General features: G+C 45.0%; 1 protein-coding gene across 1 annotated transcript in view; it reads left to right on the top strand.

The window, feature by feature from the left end:
* PAPPA (pappalysin 1) overlaps positions 1-15536 on the top strand; it is a 284791-nt gene that overhangs the window by 189315 nt on the left and 79940 nt on the right. The window contains exon 13 of the mRNA XM_061604307.1: positions 2711-2924. Coding sequence (XP_061460291.1) covers positions 2711-2924 — 214 coding nt within the window. The remainder of the gene's footprint in view (positions 1-2710; positions 2925-15536) is intronic.

Genomic DNA, 15536 nt, shown 5'->3' with positions numbered 1-15536 from the left:
GAAAACAAAAAAAAATCGTGATAGTATTTTCAGCTATAAAACCATTCTTTCAGGGCATTCCCAGATAGCCAGCCTTTAGATACATTTTTTTGTGGGGGGGGGGAGGCAGAACTAGAAGACCCTCCTTAAAATCATTGCATGGGGCCAAGAAAATTGAGCAGTAATTATTACTGCTAAGAATTAGCTAGATTATTAAGTATTCATAATTAATAATTAGCTAAGATCCTCCGTGGCGCAGAGTGGGAAGCGGCGGTAACGCAGCCGAAGCTCTGCTCACGGCCGGAGTTCGATTCCAACGAAAGGAGGAAGTCGAATCTCCAGAAAAAGGGGTCGAGGTCCACTCAGCCTTCCATCCATCCGTGGTCGGTAAAATGAGTACCCGGCATATGCTGGGGGGTAAAGAAAAGCCGGGGAAGGAACTGGCAATCCCACCCCATATATACGGTCTGCCTTGTAAACATCGCAAGACGTCACCCTAAGAGTCGGAAACGACTCGCACTACAAGTGCGGGGACACCTTTCCATTAGATTATTAATAATTGGTTAAGGTGTTGGACTGCGACCTGGGAGACCAGGGTTCGAATCCCCACACAGCCATGAAGCTCGCTGGGTGACCTTGGGCCAGTCACTGCCTCTCAGCCTCAGAGGAAGGCAATGGTAAACCTCCTCTGAATGCCGCTTACCATGAAAACCCTATTCATAGGGTCGCCATAAGTCAGGATTGACTTGAAGGCAGTCCACAAACACACACACACAGAGAAGTAATTATTACTTCTAGGAATTACCTAGAAATTGTACATTTTGCAGTGGTGGCTGGTTCCCATTGGGACTGGCAGGGCAGGCCGGGTGCTCCACCATAGGTCGAGCCGGAGCCAATGAGAGGCAGAGCCAAGACATTGAACCCCATCCTCCTGCCTGCTGAGTTCTACAAGGGCAACACTGAGACTAAGGAGGAGACTCATTTCTGGCTGTGGAATGTATTTTATTTATTTACGGTGTTCGCATTTCACCTTTCATACAATATGTCCCACAGCAGTCCGTAACAAGAATTCACAATAAATACCTTATATAATTAACATAGTACACTCCCCCAATGTTAAAAAAATTTCTCAGAAAAATAAACTGGCAACGAAAGAACAATGGTACTGAAAGTTCCTGCCACTGTCATGGAGAACATACCCAACTAATTAAGAGGCAATTCAGTAAAGTCATGTCCCTGCCAAACAGAGGCAGAAGCTGCAAGCTTCTAAGTAAAGGTACAGTAGCCCTGGGAAGACCAAATAGAGAGTCCACAGGGAGTAGACTGGCTCAACAATTGCACTTTACATTTTAAAAATAATCAGTAAACAGGTTTGAAAAAAGGGAGAACAATGAAATAAAACAATGAAACGTGGCAGGCTGGCAACAGTCTTGTCTGAATTCTCTGTAACAAGCGCGTGAACAACAAATAACAATTCCCGTCTACAAGGCGAATGTGGATGCAATGATTGATCACAGTCAGACAGTGTGGGATGGGGTGCCAGAGACTATTAGAGGAGGGAAGAATCACCCCAAATTGGATAGACCTCCATTCCATTTTGAATGATTCCCTCCTCTCTCATCCCACATTGCTCAGGAGACCTCCCCCCGCCCCATAGGACATACAAAGGAAGCTGTCTTACACTGAGTTGGACTATTTGTCAGTCTATCTCAGTGTTGCCTACACTGACTGGCAGCAGCTCTCCATGGTCTCAGGCAGGGATCTCTCCTAGCAGTACCTGCAGACGCTGGGGATTGAACCTGGCGCCTTCTGCATGCAAAGCAGGTGCTCTACCACTGAGCCACGCCACCTTTCCCTTTGGATGAGGATGTAATTGATATACCACTCCGTGCCAAAATGAGCTTCCGTATGGTTTACAAAGTATAAAAGCCAGCTATACAAACATTAAAATTTAAATAATAAATAAATAAGTATACAATAAAACAATCCCATTAAACAAGACAGCATTGAAAAGCATCCTTTTGGATGGGATAGGCTTTTCCGGAACTTCGGAGGGAAGGACAGGGAACTTCCCTTAACTTCATAAGTTTCTTAAGTTACCGTTGGATCAAAACCCCATGTGTTGTCTCAATAGAAATGTGTGAGGCCACTTTTTTTTTGCAAAGCAATGAAGTAAACCTTCCTTGTCCCCCTCCAAAAAAAAGGATGTATGTATGTATGTATTCTGTTTTTACCCCACTGTTCAGCCAAAAAGGCTCCCAGAGTGCCTTACATACAATTAACTAATACAGAACAGTCCCTGCCCACGGGCTTACAGTCTAAAACTCACAACACACAAGGGTGAAGGGGCAGGGAGGGAAAAGGAAAAAAAGAAAACTCAGGCACTGATTCTTAAACAGTGGTTCTTATATTGACCCGTTGCCGTCGAAACGGTTCAGTGATAGGAAGCAGGAATCTCCCTGTTAAAAGTTTCAGGCAGCCGGTTTCATTTCAAGAGGCCTTTGGACCCTGAACGCTGCTCTAACATACTTACTGTCCGATGTGTCACCCTATGTTTTCTCTTTTGCACGTTGCACATTTTCTCTTTCTTTGTAAGCTGTTTTGAGATACATGCGGAAAGCGGGATGTCAGTTCTTGAAAGGAATAAGTTTGATAAATAGAGGAGAACCAGAGTGACCATCTGAAGCTCCATCTTTTCCTCCTCTTTGCTCTTTCCTTCCCTTCCCGACAGGGGTCCACGGCTTGAGCTGCAGGAAAAACCCCTTGATTGTCCCTGTCATCCACGACCTCAGCCAGCATTTCTACCACACCCAGGCCGTCCTCATCACCTTCAGCTCCCCGTTCGTGGCCATCTCTGGGGTGGCCTTGCGCTCCTTCCACAACTTTGACCCCATCACCGTCAGCAGCTGCCAGAGCGGACAGACCTATAGCCCGGCTGAGCAGAGGTGAGCCTTTTCTGCTTCCTCCCCCTCCTCTCCCTCTCTCCCCCAGCTGGGTCTTTACCACCCATAGGCTTCCAGCCTCAGCAGGTCTGATCAAGGGGATAATAAGAGGCAGGGGAAGAAAAGGACGCCTGACCTTTGCCATTGCTGGCAGAAACTGCGGCGTTCCCATTGAAGGCAAGCGGACGGAGCATTTAACCCACATGGGAAAGTGTCAGCAGATTATTTCCACCCCTTTTGTCTCCCCTCTGCTTTCATGGTTCAGCTTCAATCCGCACTCGGCACCTCCTGGAACGGAGCTGGCAGCTCAAAGAGGAGAGGCTCGCACTGCAGGAAAGCAAGCTAGCTAGCAAGCAAGAGACCTTGATCTGTTCTGTCAAGCTCTCCCTACCACCACCATACATAGTGCTTTTCACACCTAATTTATTTCCACAGCAACCCCAAGGTGGCTAGGTGGTATAGCTGTGTGTGTGTAGGATTAGGGGAGAGCTGGGTTTAAAGGACCTCGTTCAGCTGTTAGGCTCACTGGGTGGGTCGGGCATAACCTGTCTCGCAGAGTGCATGCTTTGACCTTTCAAGACCTTCCCGGCTTGGGAGCAGGGGATAGCGGAAAGGGCCTTTGTCTGCACAAGTGCCTACCCACACACTGGGGAGGGGGCACGTATGTGGCCCTCCCAATGTTGTTGGATCCTCACTTCCCATCATCCCCACCCAGTCAGGGATGATGACAGCTTTAGTGCAGCAGAGTCTTCATGTAGCACATAGTTAAACTATGGGATTTGCTCCCACAGGAGGCAGTGATGGCCAAGTTGGATGGCTTTAAAAGAGGATGATGATGATGGAGATGTAATAATAACAATAATAAATAACAATAATAACAATAACAATAATAATAATAATATCCCACCTTTCCTTCCAAAAGGAACCCAGGTTGGCAAATACATATCTAGTAATTAGACACATGGAGAAGACTATCAGTGGCTTCTAGCCATGATGGCTATGTTCTGCCTCAATAATCAGAGGCAGTATGTTTCCAAATGCCACGTTGCTGGAAACCACAGAGTTGCTGTAGCACTCAGGTCCTGCTTTTGGACTTCCCAGAGGCATCTGGTTAGCCGCTGGGATAACAGGATGCTGGACTAGATGGGCCATTGGCCCGATCCAGCAGGGCTCTTCTTAAGGGTGAGGAACCTCAGGCCTGGGGGTTGAATACAATCCTTCAGGCCTCTCTATCCTGCCCTTGGAACTTTCCCCAGGGCACCCAGACATATCTTCCCAGATCACACCCCTCACAGGACCTGCTGTATAACCTGAGTGCCTTTGCCAGGATGGAATGTGCACTTTGAATAATTATAATGCCTCTTGGTTGGCTGGATGGAGGAAGAAGAGGGTGCAGCCAAAGAAACTAGCCTACAGAGGTAAAATTTACATTGGTTGTCCTGCTCAATTTGCCTCTGGACTAGGGATGGGTGAGAAATTCAGTCCAGTTCTCACTGAAAGGGGAATCTGCCAAATTTCCATTTTCTGAAACACTTTGCGAACCAAAACACTGCCATCCTTCAAAATTCACACTTTTCAGAATGTTGCAATGCAGTTCTCTAGCCAAGTAATGTGTATAGAAAATGCCTGTACTAGGGTAAAAGTGTGCATATAAATGCCTGTATTCATGACAATAACATTCAAAAGTGGGTTGTATTAGGGAAAATTGCTTTGCACTTATTAGGTGACATAGCACACACAAAAATGGGCGCACTAGGAGAAATTTGCATGAAAATGCAAATGGATTTCATGAGGACTTAAAAAAAAAAATCCACCAACTGAGATGGAACTACAGGGGACTGAATTTAGGATTGGAAAAAGAATGTGAAATGAAGGGAAACTGAAATTGACAGATTTGCCAATCCCTATTCTCGGCCCACTGATCACTGGCATGTGGCCCTTGGGAGGTTGCCCAGGAGGGAATATGGCCCTCGGGCTTAAAGAGATACCCTTTCCCTGATATGGAGGGCTACAGTTTCCCCATCTCTGACATACTCCAAGATCTTCAAAAGAGGTCCTCCTTCAGCAACTTCCACCATCTCCAAGTATAATGGGGGGGGGGGAAGGGCCTTCTCAGTGGTGGCATTCCAGCTGTGGAATGCTCTCCTCTGGGAGGCTCATCTGACTCCTATCTTGATATCTTTTTAGCACAAAACAATGACCGTTATATTGTTTCTAATCCTCTGTTCACGTTGCTTGTATGTTGCTTTGGATTAGGAATGCAGGAAGCCGCCTTGTACTGAATCAGATCGCAGATCCATCTAGCTCAGTATTGTCTACGGTGACTGGCAAGAGGTCTCCGGGGTTTCAGGCAGAGGATTTTCCCCGGTTTTACCTTGAGATGCTGCTGGGGATTGAACCTGGGACCTTATAGAATCATAGAATAATAGAGTTGGAAGGGGCCTGTAAGGCCATCAAGTCCAACCCCCTGCTCAATACAGGAATCCAAATCTGCTTGGGCTATGGGCTTAAAGTTTCCTTGCTGTTTTTCTGTTCTATGGACCACTTTTATACAGTTCTTACATATTGCGGGGTGTTGATGTTGATGTAGTTATTTTTATTTGATTTATCACCATGTTTATTTTATTTAGTTTATTTATTTATTTATTTTGGTAAGGTGTTGAAAGGTAGTTTATATAAATCCCTTAAAAATAAACGAATGAAAATTATGAAGACAAAGTTTGGGGGAGTGCCACTCTGAGCCAGTGCCAGCTGCAGGTTTTCAGAGGCCTTTGGACAAGATGCCTTTCTTTCCTTGCATGTGCCATTATCTCCCCTCCTCTGTCATTGATTCATAGTCAATTGCCCTCTGTCTCTGAGTCCAAACTACTCCACTGTGAAAGGCTCATCGCTCAGTGGCACAGCGTCTACTTTGTGTGCTGAAGGTTCCAGGTCCTTGTGTGCAGATGGAATCACACTGGGAAGATGGGTTTGCTATTAGTATATAGGGACAGGCTTCGCCAACCTGATGCCCCCCAGACAGTTTGGAATAATAATAATAATAATAATAATAATAATAATAATAATAATAATAATAATAATAATAAATTTAATTTTTGTGTCGCCTATCTGGCCGAAGCCACTCTAGGCGACGTACACATTAAAATGCAGTAAAATACAATGTAATACAAAAGAAAATACAATACAGTCAACACTAATGTAGCGGTATAAAACCATGTAGGGCAATCAATAACAATTATAAAACAATCACAGAAAAATTAGCCCACCCCGGAGATCCCAAAGGCCTGTCCAAAGAGCCAAGTTTTTAAGGCTCTGCGAAATGTATCCAGGGAAGGGGCATGGCGAAGATCAAACGGGAGGGAGTTCCAGAGAGTGGGGGCCGCCACTGAAAATGCCCTCTCTCTAGTCCCCACCAACCTAGCTGTTTTTGTTGGTGGGACTGAGAGAAGGCCCTGCGTGGCTGATCTAGTCGGGCGGCTTAATTGGTGGTACTGGAGGTGCTCCTTCAGGTAAACTGGACCGAAACCGTATAGGGATTTAAAGGTTAACACCAACACCTTGAATTGGGCCCGGAAAACAACTGGAAGCCAGTGTAGATGAAATAACACTGGCGTGATGTGATCACGGCGGCGGCTGTTTGTAAGCAAACGAGCCGCCGCATTCTGCACCAGTTGTAATTTCCGGACCGTTTTCAAGGGTAACCCCACGTAGAGCTCATTGCAGTACTCTAATCGAGAGGTGACCAGGGCATGTACTACCAGTGGGAGCTGATGGACAGGGAGGTAGGGTTGTAGCCTCCGTATGAGGTGCAGTTGATACCAAGCTGCCCGGCTCACTGCCGAAATCTGAGCCTCCATGGACAGCCTGGAATCAAGAACAACCCCGAGGCTACGGACCTGATCCCTCAGGGGTAGACTCACCCCATTAAGCTTCAGGTCAACAGCACCCAACCTTCCCATCAGCCCCAGACTGGCTAGGGGTGATGAGAGTTAAAGCCCAAAATGTCTGGAAGGCCACAAATGATATAAGGTTTAACACGGCCTTATTTACGCAGGATGCGCTATGATGGCTGACCAGAAGCATGAGTGCCCCACCAGATGTCCCAATTGTAGAAGCCATTAAAAAAACCCTTTTCTAAAACCTCCTCCATGCTGCTTCCAATGATTATTTTAGATACATTTGTACAGCACTCATTGAGGTAAACATGCAGTGTTCAAAAGTGCCTAGGTTTTCCTTAATAACAATAAAAGTCCTGTTTTTAAAAATAAAGTCCTGTTTCATACATGTGGTTTGGGATTTAAGTGGACCGTTTCCTAAATCTTCAGAGTTTTTCAACATTTTTATTGTAGTTAACCATCATCCGGCTTTTGAGCCCATTTCGTTGAGCAATTGCATCGGTTTCCCAAACCTTAAGATAGGTGCCTTCTTGCAGACGTTCAAAGAGAGAGCTGAATCGAAGCACTGATAGTTACAAGGAAAAGGCATTTCAGAAAAGGAATTCTGTGCCCTTTTCACTCTCTCTCTCTCTCTCTCTCTCTCTCTCTCACTCTCTCTCTCTCTCTCTCACACACACACACACACCCTGCAAAAGTGGCTTCAGAATTTTTCAAGCCTTTGTTTTTGGCCCGCTGATTAAAACCACCACTCCCACTTCTCCTGTGTTGGCACTGATTTAATCACAAAACGTGTTGTTGAATGCCATGGAAAGAAATCCTGTTCTAGCTCAGAAGAGAGGAAATGACCCAAGGATGGGGAGAGGCAATCTGAATCCCTGATTCCCACCCCCGCATCCCCATTCCAACGTTCTCAGACGCCACCTTTGCAGTCTTCGTTCCAGCAGGTCTCCCTCTGTCTCCATCTCACTTCTGCCTTGGGACTTGGCCAGACGTCCACAAACTGGACCTCTCATTTGAAACTCAATCTGGCTCCTCTTTGGGCTCCTGAATGTACTCATCTTATTCTAATGGAGTGATCAGAGGTGCCTTGTATCTAGGTCAGAGCACACTGTCGGCATTGTTTTTTTAAATCTTTTTATATCTTTTGCTATAGATTTAGTTATCTTTGTCTTCTGGGTCTAACAAAAGGAGATTTCCAGAGGTTTGAGGAGAGGGAGAAGAAATATTCAGGACAGAATCCCATGCAAACTAGGTCTGTTGTTGACAGCGACTTTTTTCTCAAACAGACTAGTCAAAATAGGGGAGAGGGGGTGGGAAATAGGGATACAAAGTTCTGTCAATTTCGCTTCTCTCCGTTTCTCATTTTTCCAGTCTTAAATTCAGTTCTCCACATTTCTGCAACAATTTGCATTTAAAAAAAAAATCCTCATGAAGGTTCCCCAGCATTTAAGTCCAAATTTCTCCTAAGGAGCACATTTTTTTTTTTTTGCTAAGGTACACATTTCTGCAAGCAATTTCTTATAATGCATATTTATATGTTATCTTCACTCATGTATTCCCTTTTATGCACATTCCCCCAACATACGCATTTTGGTAAACCTTGGTTGGTTAGAGAATTTCATTGCAAAATTCAAATCAGTGCAAATTTCGAAGGATGGCTGTGTTTCGGTTCTCATAGTGTTTTGGGAAGTGCAGATTCTGCACATTCTGCTTGAAATGCAACCTGAATCAAATTTCTTGCCCTTCTAGTGGGAAATAGCTCTGGGTGGTTAGACCTAGAGAAAAGCAGAGATGTGCTGCATCAGACCAAAGGCCGATTTTCTCCAGCATTTTGTTCTGGGTTTCTATGGAAAGCTCCAAATGGGACATGAGTGCAACATCACTCTTCCAGTCATATTCTCCAGCAACTGTTCCAGTGTGGTGGTGTGGTTAGAGTGTTGGACTATTATTATTATTATTATTATTATTATTATTATTATTTATTATCTTTATTTATACCCTGCCCTTTTTCCAAACTGGAACTCAAGGCGGCTTCCAGATAAAAGTAATTAAGAACATATAAACATATAAACATATAAAAATCAGCATTAAAACAGAATTAAACTATTAAGATATTAAAACCAATTAGATATACTCTTAAAATACTGCAACCCAGTTTAGGAGCATACAAGTAAAGCAATAACATACAGCATCCTCTTCAGTCACTACCCTTAAAGCCTTCCATTCCAAAGGCCTGCCGGAAGAAAAAAGTCTTTAGCTGTCGGCGGAAGGACTGCACAGAGGAGGCCATTCTTGCCTCCCTAGGGAGGGAGTTCCAGAGCCTAGGGGCAGCCACCGAAAAGACCCTATCTCGTGTCCCCACCAGTCACACTTGTGAAGGTGTTGGGATTGTGAGAAGGGTCTCTCCTGAAGATCTCAGGGCCCGGGCAGGTTCATATAGGGAGATACGGTCTGACAAATAGCCTTTACCTAAGCCTGGACTAGGACTTGGGAAAGACCAGGGTTGAAATCCTCTGATCAGCCATGAAGCCTATTGGGTGACCTTGGAACAGTTACTGTCACTTAGCCTAACCTACCTCACAGGGTTGCTGTAAGGATAAGATGGAGAGGGACAGAATCATGTGTGCCATCTTGAGCTCCTTTGAGGAAAGGTGGGATATAAAGGTAATAATCAATAAATACATAATATTAGGAAGTATACTGGCTCCAATACCAGAGATAACATATAGCCTTTATCCTCCATGAAACTGTCCAGTCCCCTTTTAAGGCTAACCAAGTTGGTAGCCACCACCACATCTTGTGGTAGTTTTAACTACATGCCATGTAGTGATGGGGGAGAAATTTGATTCAGTTCATATTTAAAACCAAATCTATCAAATTCGTATTTTCTGAAACAATATGAGATCTGAAACACAGCCATCATTCGAAATGTTCACTTATACGCATTTTGTGATGCTGTTGTCCAGCCAACTAACGTTGACAAAAATGCATCTATTAGGGGGAAATTTGCATAAAAATGAATGTATTGGTGAAAATAACATGCAATGATGCCTCATATTAGGGAACATTGCTTCCAAAAATGTGCACATTAGTCAAAACTGTCTACAAAAATGTGTTTATTAGGGAAAATTCACAGTAAAATGCTGAAAATTTTTATGAGGATTTAAAATTATTTTTTTTTTTGCAAATTGCAGAAATGCAGAGAACTGAATTTAAGACTGGAGAAATGAGAAACTGAGAGAAGCGACACTGACAGATCCTTCCATCCCTAGCCTGATCCCATTAAAATTGCCTCTCTCTCTCTCTGACCATATCATAGGGTCATAGGCAGCTGTCTTATATTGAGTCAGGCCATCAGTCCAGAATTGTCTGTAGTGACTGCCGGCAGTTCTTCAGGGTTTCAGTCCAGGGATGTATCCCAGCCCAAACTAGAGGTGCTGGGGATTGAACCAGGAACCTTCTGCATGCCAAACTGATGCTCTGCCACTGAGCGACGGCCCTTCCCCTAAAATAGGAATAGAGGCAGCTGCCTTCAACTGCATCATCTCTGGTCCATCTCGCTCAGTATTGTTTACCTCGGGTTGTATCCAGTGATAGTCCTACATAGAGTAGATTCGTTGAAATTGAAGAACCTTACTAACTTAGGTCCATTCATTTCAATGGGTCTGCTCTGAGTTGGCTACAACCCATTGACTAGCAGCAGCTGCCCAGGCTTCCAGAGATGGATTCTTTCCCAGCCCGACTGGGAGATGCCTAGGATTGAACCTGGGACCTTCCACGTGCAAAGCAGATGCTCTGCCACCTGAGCTATGGCCTGTTTTAAGCAGAAGGGCCTGCCTTCTCCTTTCAGTGCAGCTTCTTTGGTTAATGGTTAATGATAATGATAATGTTATTTGTTATTTAAATTAATTTTTGTAAATTGTATTGCTTTTATAATATTTTTATTGTATTTTTATACCTGTGTTTATTTTTCTTGTAAGCTGCCTTGAGGGCCTTTGGCCGAAAGGCGGGGTATAAATAAAATTTAATAAATAATAATAATAATAATGGTTGTGGGAATTGACTATGTAACGGGCATAGAATATGCTCTATGTTGGTTTCCAGGCCAGGGTGAGCCAGCCATGTGCCTACTCCCCCAGGCAAACATTAAAATTCTGGTGCATGCAGGGAAGGGCAGACAGGAAGGTGAATTGCTGTGCATGGCACCAGTTGCAAATACCCAGTTGGTTTTTCCCATTTCAAGTACATGAAAGGTTGTCACGTAGAGGAGGGCCGGGATCTCTTCTCGATCGTCCCAGAGTGCAGGACATGGAATAATGGGCTCAAGTTGTAGGAAGCCAGATTTTGATTGGACATCAGGGAAAACTTCCTGTTAGTATGACAATGGAGCCAATTACCTAGAGAAGTAGTGGGCTCTCTGACCCTGGAGGCATTCAAGAGGCAGCTGGACATGCTTTGATTTGGATTCCTCTATTGAGCAGGGGGTTGGACTCTGTGGCTTTATAGGCCCCTTCCAACTCTGCTATTCTATGATTCTATGATTTAGGGGAGGGCTGTAGTTCAGCGGCACAGCAACTGCTGGGCATGCGAAGGTCCTAGGTTCAATCCACAGCAGCGTCTCCAGGTAGGGTCCCTTGTCTGAAACCCAGCAGAGCTGCTGCCAGTCAGTGTACACAAGACTGAGCTAGGCAGACCAAGGACTCAATGTAAAGCGGTTTCCCATGTTCTTTGGGGGACACACAGCCACTGTGCAGGGATTGTGAAAGAGGGGACCCTTTGATTTTGCAAGATCAGCCACAGGGCCCTCCCATCTTGCTGCTCTGTTCTGAAGACTGAATGAAAGAAGGAAATGTTATCACCTAGCCTGAGTCTTAGGGGTTGGGCAGGTTATAAATCTACAATAAATGTGTAAATTCCAGTGCCAAAACCTTGCAATCCCTGCCAAGCCGCATTGAGTAGTTTCCCAGTCAGGGCTGTCCCAGATGGGAGGTTTCAAGAGGTCTGTCTCTCGGTCACTCCTACCACCTCCAGCTCCCTCCCTCCCTCCTTCTCTCTGTTCATCCTTCCAGGGTTCTCCTCGGCCTGCAGATCTCATCTGGCAAGCCTGACTTTGTTGTTTTCTTTTCAAGGCCTTCTGAGCTCTACATGTGTTTCAGGGGAAGGGCCATAGCTCAGTGGTAGAGCATCTGTCTTGCATGCAGGAGGTCCCAGGTTCAATCCCTGACATCTCCAAATATGGCTGGAAAGACCCCTGTCTGGAACCCTGGAAAGCCACTGCTAGTCACTATATTTATTTATTTATTACATTTGTATACCACCCCATAAAGTCAGGATCATTCAGACCATGGTATTCCCAATCTATATGTATGGATGTGAAAGCTGGACAGTGAAAAAAGTGGATAAGAGAAAAATCAACTCATTTGGAATGTGGTGTTGGAGGAGAGCTTTGCGCACACCATGGACTGCAAAAAAGACAAACAATTGGGTGTTAGAAAAATTAAACCAGAACTATCATTAGAATCTAAAATGATGGAACTGAGGTTATCATACTTTGGATACATAATGAGAAGACATGATTTACTAGAAAAGACAATAATGGTGGGAAAAACAGAAGGGAGTAGAAAAAGAGGAAAGCCAAACAAGAGATAGGTTGATTCCATAAAGGAAGCCAGAGACCTGAATTTACAAGATCTGAACAGGGTGGGTCACGACAGATGCTCTTGGAGGTCGCTGATTCATAGGGTCACCATAAGTTGTAGTTGACTTGGAGGCACATAACAACAACATACCACCCCATAGCCAAAGCTCTCTGGGTGGTTTACAACAATTAAAACATTAAAAACAAATATACAAATTTTAAAAAAACCATTTTTAAAAAACAATTTAAAAACACATGCTAAAGTTTCTGGGAGAAGAGGGAAGTCTTAACTTGGCGCCTAAAAGTTAACAGTGTTGGCGCCAGGTGCACCTCATCAAAAATTTCATTCCATAATTTGGGGGCCACCACTGAGAAGGCCCTCTCCCTTGTTGCCAGACTCCCAGCTTCCCTCCAAGTAGGCACCCAGAGGAGGGCCTTTGATGTTGAGCGTAATGTATGGGTGGGTTCGTGTCAGGAGAGGCATTCCATCAGGTATTGTGGTCCCAAGCCGTGTAAGGCTTTATAGGTTAAAACCAGCACCTTGAATCAAGCTCAGAAACATACAGGCAGCCAATACAAGACAATACTGGGCTCCCAGAGTGGCTTACATACAATTAACTAATACAAAACAATCCCTGCCCACAGGATTGCAGTCTAAAAATCACGACACACAAGGGTGAAGGGGCAGGGAGGGAAAAGGAAAAAATAAAACTCAGGCACCGATTTCCGATTCTTGAGCAGTGGTTCTTATAATGACCAGTTACCGTAAAACGGTTCAGCGATAGGAAGCAGGAATCTCCCTGTTAACAGTTTCAGGCATATGGTCAAAATAGCTTCATTTCAAGAGGCCTTTGTACCATGAATGCTGCTCCAATATACTTATTTTCTGTTGTGTTCACCTATGTTTTCCCTTTTGCACTTTCTTTTTCTTTGTGGCTCAGTATAAGACATCTCTCTGTTTTTTTTAGAATCAGATCTTTATTCAGAACCATGAGGACTGGAACCTTGGATTATTGTTAGGGAAAGGATTGCAGCTCAGTGGTAGAACATCTGCTTTGATGCCAAAGGATTCAGGTTCAATCCCCAGCATCTTCAGGCTGGAAAAGACCCCTCCCTGAAACATGGAGAGCCACTGCCAATCAGTGTAGACAGTACTGAGCGAGAATCATAGAGTTGAAAGGGGTCTATAAGGCCATTGAGTCCAACCCCTGCTCAATGCAGGAATCCAAATTAAAGCATACCTGACAAGTGGATGTCCAGCTGCCTCTTGAATGCTTCCACTGTTGGAGAGCCCACCACCTCCCTAGGTTGTTGTTTCCATTGTCATACTGCTGTAACACTTAGGAAGTTTTTTCCTGATGTTCAGTTGAAATCTGGCTTGCTGTAACTTGAGCCCATTATTCCATGTCCTGCACTCTGGGATGATCGAGCAGAGATCCTGGCCCTCCTCTGTGTGGCAACCTTTCAAGTACTTGAACAGTGCTTGCTAACAGAACTAGCTAGATGGGCTAATGATCTGCCTCAATGTAAGGCCGATTCCCACCGCTAAGTAGACATGGTTAGAATTGCATCCTTTGGGCTATGTCAGAGTAGAGACCCACTGAAATTAATGTACCTAAGCAAATTATGTTCAATTTCAGTGGAACTGCTCTGAGTAGGACTCACAATGGGTACAACCCTTTGTTCTAATCTGTGGTGTCAGGTCAATTCATACTAAATTTAACCAAGATTGAATCCCTCAATTGTCCCTAATTTTGGCTCCTGAGGATGTGCTTGCTCAAAGTACCATCAAGGTTTCTGGCAGGGCCAGCACCAGTGCCAGGCATGACTGGGCCTTTGAGCACCAGCTTGATCCAGGCCTGTGGCTCTGTGGTACAATACCCCCCGATACAGGTGGTGCAGGGCTCATAAGCCCACCCACGTGTCCCACCTACCTCTCATGTCATGTGAATGATGTGTGCACTAGGTGTGCATGCCTACCATCAACCAACATGACAGTGAGGACCTCAGCCCCTTAAGGGAGTCCCCACCACCATCTTGGGTGATGGTAGGTGCATGCATGACATTCACCCTGACAAGAGAGGTAGGTGGGGTGGGCAGGTTGCATGTATGGGGGGCCCCTGGAAGCTCCCTGTCCGCGATCTGCGGCAGCATTCGGTTCCAGGGCCCAATGCTGCCACACATCGCGTAATGGGAATGTCACCCTCCCACCCTAAGGAAGGGCCATTCAGGGGCCCTTCTTGGCCACAGGGGTCTTTGGCACAGGCCCAATGTGGCCACCCTTTGGTGCCAGGCCTGGTTCCTGGCAAGAAGTTCAAGGGTTCTCCTGCCTCCAGAAGCGGTGACATTTATAATGAATAAAAGTTTAAAATGGGAAAAGGTGGCTTTCTTTCTTTTCTTTTATAAGAACATAAGAACATAAGAAGAGCCTGCTGGATCAGGCCAGTGGCCCATCTAGTCCAGCATCCTGTTCTCACAGTGGCCAACCAGGTGCCTGGGGGAAGCCCGCAAGCAGGACCCGAGAGCAAGAACACTCTCCCCTCCTGAGGCTTCCGGCAACTGGTTTTCAGAAGCATGCTGCCTCTGACTAGGGTGGCAGAGCACAGCCATCACGGCTAGTAGCCATTGATAGCCCTGTTCTCCATGAATTTGTCTAATCTTCTTTTAAAGCCATCCAAGCTGGTGGCCATTACTGCATCTTGTGGGAGCAAATTCCATAGTTTAACTATGCGCTGAGTAAAGAAGTACTTCCTTTTGTCTGTCCTGAATCTTCCAACATTCAGCTTCTTTGAATGTCCACGAGTTCTAGTATTATGAGAGAGGGAGAAGAACTTTTCTCTATCCACTTTCTCAATGCCATGCATAATTTTATACACTTCTATCATGTCTCCTCTGACCCGCCTTTTCTCTAAACTAAAAAGCCCCAAATGCTGCAACCTTTCCTCGTAAGGGAGTTGCTCCATCCCCTTGATCATTCTGGTTGCCCTTTTCTGAACCTTTTCCAACTCTAGAATATCTTCTTTTTCCTTGTTTGGTTTGCTTTTTGCTTTTCTTTGGGATTTCTATATTTTTTCCACACAC

This window comes from Rhineura floridana, chromosome 20 (assembly GCF_030035675.1).
Source record: "Rhineura floridana isolate rRhiFlo1 chromosome 20, rRhiFlo1.hap2, whole genome shotgun sequence".
Classification (NCBI taxonomy): Eukaryota; Metazoa; Chordata; class Lepidosauria; order Squamata; family Rhineuridae; genus Rhineura; species Rhineura floridana.
The sequence above is the reverse complement of the archived record's forward strand: the minus strand, read 5'-3'. Positions and strand labels throughout refer to the sequence as shown.